At 42.0% G+C, this 12,876-nt stretch overlaps 2 protein-coding genes and 1 long non-coding RNA gene across 5 annotated transcripts in view; 2 read left to right on the forward strand and 1 right to left on the reverse strand.

The window, feature by feature from the left end:
• Positions 1-12,876, forward strand: part of RSPH14 (radial spoke head 14 homolog) — an 88,255-nt gene that overhangs the window by 2,351 nt on the left and 73,028 nt on the right. The window contains exons 2-3 of the mRNA XM_026717075.2: positions 1,882-1,984; positions 2,095-2,213. Of these exons, the coding sequence (XP_026572860.2) occupies positions 1,882-1,984; positions 2,095-2,213 (222 nt within the window). The remainder of the gene's footprint in view (positions 1-1,881; positions 1,985-2,094; positions 2,214-12,876) is intronic.
• Positions 9,566-10,007, forward strand: LOC148124653 (uncharacterized). The gene is made up of 2 exons (XR_015739641.1): positions 9,566-9,851; positions 9,903-10,007. It is a non-coding gene; the product is annotated as an uncharacterized LOC148124653 (long non-coding RNA).
• The window catches only part of GNAZ (G protein subunit alpha z), a 62,526-nt gene continuing 59,814 nt past the window's right edge, over positions 10,165-12,876 (reverse strand). For all 3 annotated transcript variants that reach the window (XM_026717073.2, XM_087913538.1, XM_087913537.1), the window contains exon 3: positions 10,165-11,652. In XM_026717073.2, coding sequence (XP_026572858.1) covers positions 11,308-11,652 — 345 coding nt within the window. In that variant the 3' untranslated portion in view covers positions 10,165-11,307. The remainder of the gene's footprint in view (positions 11,653-12,876) is intronic.

The following is a 12,876-nucleotide window of genomic DNA, read 5'->3' on the forward strand; positions in this document are numbered from 1 at the left end:
CCACAACTTACTTCCACAGGAAAAGGCCTTGCTTTTCACATGAATTTTTGTTATACATTTTTCATCTTTGTGCTTGAAAATATTACTATTATCTTATCTTGAAGATATCTTCTCATCTATTCCACAACCTTCTCTTATTGGTATCATTATTATGATTATTATTTTGTTATTTTGCCTGTACATTGAGAGCTTCTGCACCAGAGGCAGATTCCTTGTGGGTCCAATCACACTTGGCGAAATAAAGCCTATTCTATTCTATTCTATTCTATTCTATTCTATTCTATTCTATTCTATTCTATTTCTATTTCTATTTCTATTTCTATTTCTATTTCTATTTCTGTTCTATTCTATTCTATTCTATTTCTATTCATGGGTTTGTTTTTGCCACAGCTGCGTTTAAATGTGTGTTGTCATTGCTTGTTTTTCTATGTTTTAATCTGTTTGTAAAATATTGTTAACTGACCAGAGTTATGAATTTAAGATGGGCAGCCTTATAAATCAAATAAATAAATCTTATTAGTCTAGATGGATTTGTGGTTTATAGCTTTTATATCTCCATACAAAGCCTCTGTGTTGAATTTGGAGTAAGAATTATAGAAATTCTAATTCCAACTTTTCCCCCCAGCTAATTATACAGGATGAATCATTGTAGAGATGGGAGAAACTGAAATACATTATTGTTCCTATATTTTCTAAGCTCACATTTTATTCTTTTATGTAGGAACATTTTTTTAAAAACCCAAAAACATGTGCCTGTAACGTAAGAAGACAAAAATATTTAAACTGAAAAATGAATTTAAAAGTTTTAAGTTAAATTGTAAATAATCATTATTATGAGTTCCTACATAAATTGAAGCTGGAAAAAGCTAATTTTATAATACAATTTGATATGAAAAGTCATATAGAATGTGGCTTTGCTCAATCCTATTCTTTATTTCCTACACTGGAAATAAAAGTAAGGCATATAAACCAATCGTTATAATTTATATCAGTGATTTATTTGGCCTTGGAAAGTTCTTTTGTCTTTATCATGAAAAGGACATAAGGAGAACTTGGGAGAGGGAAATGTGGCAGCATGGTTGAAGTTTTGACCCTTTTTCATATCAATTCTAATTTCATTTGACTTTTCTTGTTTTAGCAATTTGCATTTAGAATTTGCAGCTGGAGTTTATGGCCCCTGCATGTTGCTAACTGTCTTGGCGTTCCTTCTTCCTTGGGACTTGGTTCCCTTTTCAACATCTTATGTCCTTAAAGTTCAGGAATGATGTACTGGCAGTATTCCTGACCCCCCCACAGGTAGTCTTTGGCCTAGGACCTCCGCTGGAAACAGCATCCCTACTGCTAAGCAAGCTGGTGCTTAAGTGAGTTTTGTCACCTTGAGTTAAGCAGATCACTGCAGTTGTAAAGTAAATGACATGGTTGTTCATCAGATCTGACTTTGCTTGTCAGAAGCTCGCTGGGAAGGCTCTAAACTGCGATCAACGTGACCCTGGGATACTGCAACCATAGCAAATATATGCCTGTTGCTGGTGTCTGGATTTTGATCACATAACTGTGGGGATGCTGCGACAGTCATATGTGTGAGGACCAGTCATAAATCACTTTTTTCACTGCCATTGTTAACTTTGGACACATGCTAAACAAATGGCTGTAACTCGAGGATTACCTCTATATGCCTGCTCATAAGGTGTATTTTTGCCACTATTAGGTGCTCTGATATGTAACCCTTTAATAAATCCTCTCATACTTTTATAATGCTTAGTATTTGTTTTTCATTCTGCCTTTACATTGCCTTTTTATATTTTTCATTTCCTTATTTTTACTTTTGTTGGAAGTCAGGTATAAATGGAATAAATAAATAAATGCCATTCTCCCTTCCAGGTTTTCTAGATAACTTGAAAAACCTACTTCTCGATGAAGATAAAACTGTGCGACAAAAAACTACAGAGGTCCTATACATAATGGCAACGCACAGCATTGGCAGGTAGGTATTTTGTAAAAATGCAGTTTGAAGAGAAGGGGGGAAAATGTAGTTATTGCTCATTATGTTTTCCAGATTCTGGAAAGATGAATTTATGGTGCTCTAAATTTTAGGACGAATTTTGTAGAACATGGAGTCATCCCAGCACTGGCACAGCTTTTGGATGATCCTGTTGATATCTGTCGGTGGAACATGCATTATGCGCTGAAACTACTATCAGAAACACCTACAGGTCAGGTTAATTATTATACAAAAATTTTACAATCTTTGATCTCTTGCAAGCTTTGGGTCTTTCAAATTCTATTTTATATGGTTGCAAATGTGTGGGATGGCCCCAAATATTTGCACTGATGCCCTGTTTGCACTGCTGCACAAAAACACTCAGAAGAATAATTTGAGGTTCCCACTTGAGCCAGGATTGCACAAGGATAAGTAAAATGAAATTCAGACAGCAGTGAGGAAAGGAAAATTATTTATTTCCAAAAGCAAAAAGGTTCGCCTATGGATAAATAGATTAACTGAGTTGGAAGGGATCTTGTAGGTCATCTAGTCCAACCCCCTGCCCAAGCAGGAGACCTTAAACCATTTCTGACAGAGGGCAACCCAGTCTCTTCTTGAAAGCCCCCAGTGATGAAGCTCCCACAACTTCCAAAGGCAACTGTTGTTCCACTGTCAGAAAGTTTCTCCTTATTTCCAGTTCTTCAGTTTCCGTCTATTATTCTTCATCTGGCATTCTTCGAATGCTTTAGAAAATAGCTATGGGGGCAGCTGCAGAGAAAATGGGGTGCAGAGGGGTGCTTCATAGGGCAGCTTGTCCTAAGTATGGAAGGGTGGCGCTTGAGGAGTGCGTGTAGGTACATGTCAAATGTGTGTAGGTACGTGTCAAGTGCGAGGCTTATTCTTGTGAAAGTGCTCTTCCCCTGGGAGACTGCCTTAATTAACTGTGTTTACAGACCTTCTCTGATATATAGAATAGGTCTGGGAAGCTTATTTGGGGTTAGGGTTACTCGATTAACTGAGCTTAGCAGAGACACTGATTCTCTGTCCGTCGTGGATTCTGTTAATGTTTCAGGGAAGATGGAGATGGAGGAATAAAATATATTTTGATGTGAAACTTCCCACAAAACCTTGATGGATCTGCCTCCTCTGAAGCTTTCAGCCTGGCTTCTCTGCTTGAGGTGTTTGGAGCTAATGAAATGCCGGTCGTGCTTCCAGTGCTTACGAGGCTGGATGAGCAAAAGATTCAGGCACAGAAGAAAGGCTGCGGAGTGGAAAGCAAGTCGGGAGGAATAATAACAATTCTGTCCCTGCTGCAAATGCAGCCTTGTCAGGCAGCTCTGTAGGTCTGTGTTCTGTCTGGGGACACAAATCACCGTAGTGTTTGGTGTGGTTCCTTCAGTCTTGCTAGTGCGTGGTGTGAATCAGCTCTTTTGGATGTATCCTGCGGTTAAACAAAACTGGTGGTTAGCTAGAGGCATGAAGGTAATCGCTATGTATGGAATCCGTTTAGAAGCCAATGGAGGCTTTAGGATATTTGCATGTCTGGCCAGGCTAGGAGAGGAAAGGGTCGGATGGAGATTTTCCCCAGGCCTTGGACAATAGATCAGGCAAGCGGATCAGATTGGAATGCACACTTTTCAACTAACTCTCCTTGAGCGTCAGAGCTAAACCATTTTCAGGCTGAACACTGGAATTGGTGAATGATTCAGAGCTTCCTCTAGTGGTTCTTATAGCAGCCTTTTTCAGCCCAGCATCTCCTGATGTGTTGAAATTGCAACTCTTAGCCAGGTTGACCAGGTTGACTAAGACCTCTTGAGAATTGCCACTTTGGCGCACCTCAAGAGCAGCCAAGTTGTGTCCTGTGACTTCTTACTGACTGCGGTCATCAAGTAGTACCTTATTCTTCATTTCAGCTATTTTTCTGGTGCACAGCAGCTTTCCTCTGGCTTAAACACCCCTGTTTGTTCATTTTTAGAGCAAGATACTCAGCAGTGACCTTAAGTTTTGTTTGTTTGCAATTTAACGGGACTAGGAAAGGAGCCATTATCTATGGTTGAATTCAAACAACGTGGCTGAATAAGTTAAAACATGATTGGGGATTCAATAGCTCACTCAGTTGTTGGGAACCCTGTCTCAGGCAAGCTCTTTGAATCAGGCCATCCTACTATGCTACCATATGGCTTGTTTTGATACAGCATGTTATGTACCCACTCCTTGTTTAAAATTAGTGACTGCCTCAGTTAGTTCACAACATTCACAAATATACAGTAGATAGTCCTCGGCTTAGAATGGCAATTGGGATTGAATCACCACTGCTAAACAACACAGTCATAAGGTGTGACATCACGTGACCATGCCAGATAGCGGCAGCAATTCCAACGGTCCCAGCTATCATCCTTAGGCAAGGACCTCATGTGGCCACAACTTCCTACTTCTTTCTTCTGACAAACTGGCAGGTAACGTCAGGCATCACAATCACATGAGTATGGGATGCTGCGACATTATCACGAGCTGGGTCCGGAGTACTTGGATCGCAGACCCAGCAATGCTGCAGTGACCAGAACTCCAAGGACCGGTCTTAAATCCTACCTGTTCAGTGCTGTCATTTGAACAAATGGTCCTAAGTTGAGGAGTTCTTTTATGATAATAATAATAAAAAAATCATTTTCTAATCAACGCACTCATTTATAACCAAATTTCATGTGCCTATCAATATGTGCCAGGGTGAGTATAATGCTGGTGTAGTTGCATGATAGAACTGATGATAGAAGATGAATGAGATGGTAACAACTAATGACCTTTGTAGCGTCTTTCTCTCGCTCTTCCCTCCCTGCCTCTCTCTCAAACTGGTTCTTGGAATAGAGCTTGGTCACAAAACAAGGAATTGAGTTGGTATTTTGGGGAACCCAGCCGTTAAATGCAATTTTCAATCACTTGAGACTAAGGCAAGGAATATAGATTTCTAGGGAGAAATGTTGGGCTTACGGATATGTTGCTGATTACTTGTTTGTGTACTTGTTTGCCCATACTTTGAAAATGTGTACTTGTGAGAGAGAAAGGCTGTTTCATTGCCATCAGTTGGTTACCAGTTTGGAGATTCAACAGACGAGGGGCTATAACCGCTAAATGTTTATCCTGGCCTGGTGCTGACCCCGATGTCACCAGGATGAGGGCCCCTGGGTTCAGGTGGGCAAGACAGGGCCACCGCTGTGAGCAGTGCGCAGTTGAGGCTGCCTCGCCCGGCTCCCAAAAAGCTCAAGAAAGCGGCTTCCGTGTCCCAGACTTTCCTTTCCTGATGCTCAAGGCAAAGGGATCTGGTTCTCAGTACTCTCAGGTAAAAGTGTTGATCATCCATCACATGTTTTTGTGGGGTACATTTTGGATAAAAGCTATTCTTTACCATACTGCAAGTGAAAATTCAGCTTTACAGTGTTGTCTGTACAAAAGGTTCATTGTATGGGCTTACATACAAAGTGTTTCATTTGTCTAAGGCTATCTATCTCTTGGGATCAAGAGCTTCCCCAGAAACGAGACTCCGTCATCTGTGCGCCATTGTGTTTACTTACTTACCTTTCCCATTTCAGTTAACTGAACTGTTGGTCTTCTTGTCTCTTTCATTTTCCTCCATTTTTTAAAATTCAGATTTATATACATTTTGCATCTATATCCTACGAATACCATATACATATCCACTCTGGCTATTTAAGAAATGCATTTCATTTATCAGTAAGGATAATTGTCTCTTGACTGTGTCGGAGTATCACAGGCATCGCTAAATGAGCCCCTTCCAGGCCGCAGGGACAGGTGAGCTCCCATGAAAACTAACCCAACCCTCTTACCTGTTCTGGGAACCCCCTTCCCAGGTCACCCAACCAGCAATTATCTACAAGACAGGAGAAAAAAGCATTTAAGTTCCTTTGACTTTCCCTAAGATTTAGCATTGATCTAAGGATTGGCTCATCCCCTGCTTAATTTTTTTGAGTAGCGTCGGGGAAAAGTCGCCTGCCTGTTGGCTCCTGGATCCCCTCTGAAGGGGAATGTCGTGGCCAGGTGCCTTCCAGCATCTTGTTCCGACGTGGAACCTCTTTGGTGGATGCACAATATCTCTCCCCTTCTGAATCCCCCTGCGTGGAAGCCCCTCAGGCTCCTCCATTAGCTTCAATGGCTGTCCGTGCTGAGTTCCAATCCAGCCGGCTGCTGGAGGCCTCACTGGCCTGTTTTGGTCGCTGTTGGTTTTACCGTCCCTGAAAAATCTCTCCTCACAGCTCCTGCAAACCAGCATCCTCTCCCCAGTTCCTCCCACAAGTCAGCCAGCATCCCCATCGCCCCTAAGCACCTTTCAGCCTTCAAAGGGGGTTTCCCCCTTGCTGGGCTTATTTAGTCCACACTTGTGATATCTCCCCTCAAACCTGAGGCCTCCCCTGGCACTTTGGACCGGCAGAGCTTTGACTACACCATCGTGCCAAAGGGATTTTTTTCTTGGTCTTTTTCCCTCTGGAAACACTTTGCTTCTCATCCAGGAAGCTGCTTCAGTTACGAACCGGATGATTGAGAATCTCCACAGACGACATACACGCCTGCATTGATTCTCCCCTAGACAGTGCAGAGAAGGTGTGGGGCTCTCTGGCCTCCTCCTCTGTCCATAAGAGATCCTTGGCACCCTTCACTGGTCAACTTCCCATCCACTGATCCACTTGCCAGGGGACTAGTGGCCTGTTGCTCTCTCTCTCTCCCTCTCTCTCTCCCAGCAAGACCCACAGAATAAGGGAAAGTCTCATCTGCCCCATACATTGGACAGAAGTCAGTTTCAGGGGACTGAAAGTCAACAACTGCCATCATAAAAACTCAAGAGTGGCTTTGCCGGATCTGGCTAAAAGTTTCATGTACAGGTAGCCCATGACTCAGAACTGTAATTGAGCCAGGCGATTAGAGTTGTTAAATCATGATGGTCATAAAGCAGATCAGATCTGATCTGATGAAAAAGCAGATAGCACATGTCATGGTCATTCAGTGAACCCATTGTTCCAGTAAAGGAGAATATTTGCAGCTCAGGACTGAAATGAGAGGTCCCTGGTGTTTTCTGAGCTTGGGGTTTTTCCTGCAGACACTTCATTACCCAAATTAGGTAACATCATCAAGGCTAGTAAAGTGTGTCTGAAGGCAATCTTCCCGCCATTTGTGTGCTTTCTGAAGTGTTTTGACACCCATATGTGGGGCTAATAAAGGGGAATATTTGCAGTTCAGGGTTGAGATGGGCCGTCCGTGGGGCTCTCTGACCTTGGTGGTTTTCTTGTAGACATTTCACTACTCAAGATGGTACTGATGTTACCTAGTTTGGATAATGAAAAGTCTGCAAGAAAACAATCCAGCTCAGAGAATCCATTGTTCGCTGTGGGGAGTAAATGCAGGTTTCTGAGGAAAAAGTCATAAATCACAGTCCTGTCGGTTGCTGCAAATGGCTGCAAATATTGGCTTGTATAACTTTGAATGGTCATTAAGCAGCCAGTTGTAAGTCAAGGACTCCCTATACAAACTTCCGCTCTGCCTGGGAGCCTAAAGGGCAGCCTGCTTTATTCCTGACTACCTTAAAGCATCCAATACGTTGTAGATGCTCTTCAAACAACCAGCTGCTATATAGGAAAGAGGCCCAGTTTCCAAAATGGCTATCAGGGTGGGCTCGGCTACCCAGCCAAACATCTTTTTAAAGACCACGTAGTGGGATTTTCCCCACCGCCTCAGCTAAGTCTGGCCTTTACTAATAAGGCGTGCTTGCAAAGAAAACCCCCCAAATCACTTTAATTGTTCCAGTGGTTATGGAGGCCGTGTGGGACTATTCATTCAAAAACGTCCTTGTAAAGAGGGTGCTCGAGGTTGGTGCTTTGTTTCTTTCTTCTAAAACAACACCGATTGTGTGTGTGTGTGTGTGTTTTAAAGGACTCAGATGGAGTCTGAACAAGATGGAGTACAAACAGAAGGGTGTCAGTGTGCACCATGTTGCTTGGGCTGCTTTGCAGCCAAGAGATGAATCTATTCTAAAACCCCACCTCTAATTTTCACTCGTTCAGGCTGATGGATCGCAAAAAGCTCTTGAACATTTTAGCATTTGTTTTCCCCATAACACCTTTTGTAACTAGAGAGTAAAATCACAGATCCGTCCCAGCTGCTAGAACAGGTGCTATCTCCTGGCTCAGCTTCATTCTGTGCAACAACACAGTTGCTGTTAGGTTGCATTTTGCATGCTGTTGTTTCAGGTGCCAAATCCTATTTTCTTGCTGGTTTAGTGCATTGAGAGTAGAATAGCCTAATCTGCTCAAGAAAACTTAATTAATTAAGGACTTTTAATCTAGAGAACTTTTAAATAAAATCTAAACTCTAGAGAATTTTAAAAAAGCAATTATCACTGTCACCTGTCTGGGTTGTGAATTGTCATACCATAATGTATGCAACAATAACTGAAGAAAAAGGGGTAATTCATTTGGCAAATGCTCCTATATTCATCAAATACAAAGGGTAAACTTGCCATTCTGCTATATTTAGAATTCTTGTATTTTTTTCACAGCCCAAGACTCTTGTGTTAATTCTGCAGCCATTGTAAAAAGCAAATTTCTTATGGATTTTTTAGGTAGAAATGAAAAAAAATGGCTTTGATGATTAGACAGGATAGATTATAGAAAGAATGTAACTTTAAAGAGAGAAATTAAAATACAATTGTACTTATAATTGCTGTGAATATCAGAATATCAGAAGCCACAGTATTTTCTTTCTTTCCCATTTTTTCTTTTTTTGTTCTTGCATTGTTTTCCCTTTCCTCGCTTGCTTTTCTTTCTTTCTGTACATTAGTTTGTATGTATATAGCAACTTGTAGAATAGACAGATATAGATATATGTCTCCTACAATTTGCTGCAACTTGTAGAACAGGCTTAAACATTCTATATAAAAAGGAACCTCTGTCTCAGAAACTTCCCCCAAATTTACCCCTGTGGCAAATCCCACCCCTTCCAGGCCGGCCACGTTTTCAAGCGAAGGAGCTTCCTGCTCTTAGTTTTGTTCTTCCCTCCTCCCCAGCCAGAAGTCACCGTCCTGGGGAACAGCATTAAAGTCTCTTCCCTCTAAATCTGTGCTGGGACCTGCAGTTCAGCTATCAGCCCCGCTAATGTTATACACCATAGAATCTGAATGGGAAAACGTTTTTTTTTAATTTGATCCACACCATATTTATTTATTTAAAGCATCTATTTGGGTGCGCCAAGGAAGCCATGAGACTTTGGACCACGTACAACAAAAGCAAACAAGAAAAAAAAAATTGAAGCTATAACATCACTAAAGGTAAACGTGCAAAGTGGCAAATGGACAGGATGAGATTGAAGCAGCCACTGGGGGACTTTACCCACCTCGTCCGAAGCTCCAGGGAGCGTTCTGAGGTTTCTGAAGTTTTTGTTTCTCAGGCTTCCAGAGACACGCAGCTCTTTCTTTGAAGAGCCATTCTGCCAAGCAGGACTGGCCCTAGAGCCCCCCACCCGTCTGCATGGGCCCCATCCTGAGCCCCAGGCTGCCTGAAAGTGGGACTGGATCTCTCAACCGCCCCATCAGAGCAGGACCAGCCGCTCTCCGACTGGATTGGTCCAAAGTGGAATACCTAAGAAACTCACCAGCGTAAAACCATGAAACTTCAAAGCAACAGTGAGCACACCACAAACCAGTTAGGACCATTCAGAGTATTTATTTTCTTAAAGTGGACAGCCTGTAACATTATTTCTGCTATTTTTTTCTTAAAGCCCTTGGCTGTGAATTCCCACTAATGTTCATACAACTGGGAAACAGAGGGAGAAGAAGGGAGGCGAGTGAGTGTGTGTGTGTGTGTGTGTATGTGTGAGAGAGAGAGAGGGAGAGAGAGAGGGAGAGAGAGAGAGAGAGAGAGAGAGAAGAGAGAAACGATGAGTGCATGGATGTGATTTACAATTCTTGAATACATATTTACACATTTAGCTTGCACTGGAATTGCAAAGAACACTTATGCGGGGGTGGGTGGGGGGGGGATGAGTTGCGTGACCACCGGCCACATGCCCCAGGTGAGGTTTTTCCAGTGAAGACACAACGGCTTCTCTGGCCCACTTAAATATGCATTTGCCAGAGGAAGAGGCCATTCAGCATTATTTCAACACAATGACAGAGAACTGAAAAATGCATCACTTCCATTTCTTTAATTCCACTAAAGTTTTAAAAATTTAAATATCAAGACATTTAAATATTGTTCATATCACTCATCTGTTCACCTAATAATTACAACACATTTTAAAAATAAACACCAAAAAAGACTCAAACGGCTCTATTATACAGTTTCGTTGGCTCCTCTGTTTGGAAAGGCCGCTGCAAATGCTGCCATACTTCTCAGAATCTTTGTGGAGCAAAGGACTAAGTCTATCCATTGGCACACACAGAACCCAGACACAAAACAATAACTTAAAAGGAATCCATATACCTCTTATGCCTGTGTTCAAAAAGAAAAATTCAACCACTCGTTATTACAGAGATTGTGTGAAAGGACACAATTATCTGGCAAAAACAAAAAAAAGATTGAAAAGAAAAACTTTCAATGTATAAAATTCCTCACTGGTAGAATAGTGACCACAACTTAGCCTGGTCTTCAATTTAGTAATTCTACTTATTTCTTACTTCGTGCTGCACAATCTGAAAACCTGAAATGATTCAGATGAGCAGCCCCCAAACCATTCCCACACATCGGGTCCTTCCACAGGCGGAATATTTTGTGATACACCGTTACATATAAAGACAATGCGTGTACCTAGGATCTGCTTAGCATGTTCTGCAAGGGACGTGACCGGGGCGTGCTTGGGGTTGAGATCATCAGGCTGGGTCCCAGAATGGAGGCAAGAAAGGCCTCTGTTCTGGAAAGGGTGTCTTGGCACATCCTGCTTCCCACTTGCCGGCTCTGCCTTCTTCCCAACAGGAAGCTGGTTTCTAGGACAGGAAAGACAATAATCTGCTCATCACAGATATAACAGGGTGGTTCTGCCCCTGCAGGAAAGGAAATGACACAGAATGAGCCCAGGAGGATGGGACGACGAAAACTTTTCCGTTCAGTTCAGAACCTCACCATTTGCAGGGAGGTGGGCAGGCGGTAAGCCATTTCTTTTCATGAAAAGGTGTAGGCAGCTGAAGGGATCTGTGAACGTGCACCAGGCAACCTCCCCTCCATAACTGGATCTTCCACAGGTGCCCTGTTTTTTGCGCCCTCTTATGAGTGGAGGGATTTGCCTATTTTGCATCACCACGCAAAGCCAGACTCATTTCCTCAGAGGACCCCTTAGCAAAGGCCAATGTATTTGAGGTTGTTCTGAATGATGACGTCTGTCACCGCATCAAACACAAATTGGATGTTACTGGTGTCAGTAGCACAAGTGAAGTGTGAATAAATCTCCTTGGTCTCCTTGTTGCGATTCAAGTCCTCAAACTGGCGCTGGATATAGACGGCCGCCTCTTCGTACGTATTTTGGCCCTTGTACTCAGGAAAACAGACGGTTAGCGGGATCCGGCGAATTTTCTCTGCCAGAAGATCCTTCTTATTCAGGAAAAGGATGAGGGAGGTGTTGATAAACCAGTTGTTGTTGCAAATGGAGTCAAAAAGGCGAAGGCTCTCTGCCATCCGACTCTGTGGAAAAAGGACACGAGAACATCAGGCACCCAGAACGCAACATGCTTTTATCCACGGCATTCTTGAACAAAAAATTAGTGTCGGAAGAAAATTAAAAGGATGAATTAAGAATAACAGGGGGAAAATGCAATCCAGTATCACTATCCCCCTGTGCTTCTCTCTAATCATTTTTGCTTTCAGCATTTCCACACATGGCTTATTTTTAAGCTCTCCTCTTTTTCGTTTCCAAGTTTCTCACAAACTCCATCCAATCCAACCTTCTCAGTTTCTGTTCCTTTCAATCCGGGTATTCTCCCATTCATACGCTTGTTTTACAAGTCAACCCTAATTTTGTTCTCTTTGCACCCATGCCCATTTCAAAATGCTTCTTTCACACAGGTCATTCAGATTAAAATTCAGTCCATCTTCATATCCCCCCCACCCCCCGCTTCAACTTTCCTCTTGTTTAAACAACACACACTTAAGTCCAATTAACATCCAATTATTTTAACATCCAGTGCATTTTTATAATTATTAATAATTAATATCCAATTACATAATTGTATATAATTATATATAATTATATAATTATAATAATTAACATCCAATGCATTTTTGTTTCTCCTGACATACCCAACTGTTGCTTTCATTCACCAAGTGGCAGAAGCATGTCTTATAAACAGACATTTTGCTTCTTTTGCAATCACTTGTTCCTCACAATAAACCATATATTGTCCACTACTTTTCCACCAGCATTTATATATTAAAAATGTAGCTCAGTTTATAGGGCTGCCTCGCTAATCCAGAAGGACACCATGATTGATGGCATCAAAAGCCACTGAGGGATTAATGTGGGCCAGAACTAGTAAAGGAAGGAAGGAAGGAGGGAGGGAGGGAAGGAAGGAAGGAAGGAAGGAAGGAAGGAAGGAAGGAAGGAAGGAAGGAAGGAAACGAGCTGACTTCGATGCACCACTGTCGGCCATTTTTCTCCTTGGCATTCCCAACCTTTTTGGACCTCTTTTCCAAATACAATATTTCCCTTACTCTCCCAAAAGGATAATTCAAAATAGAATAGAATAAAGAAACGCCTAAAATATATTAAACATTCTACTGAAGCTTTGCCCACAACCTTAAAAAAAGAAGAACAGATGGGGAGAGAATGGAGATACTACCCATTGGAGCTATTAGTTCTTCTTCCTTGAAATATCTGATTAATATTCCTTCTTCCACTTCCCCCCCGCC

This window comes from Pseudonaja textilis, chromosome 15, assembly GCF_049901715.1.
Source record: "Pseudonaja textilis isolate UNSWEBS1 chromosome 15, rPseTex1.2, whole genome shotgun sequence".
In the NCBI taxonomy this organism is placed as follows: Eukaryota; Metazoa; Chordata; class Lepidosauria; order Squamata; family Elapidae; genus Pseudonaja; species Pseudonaja textilis.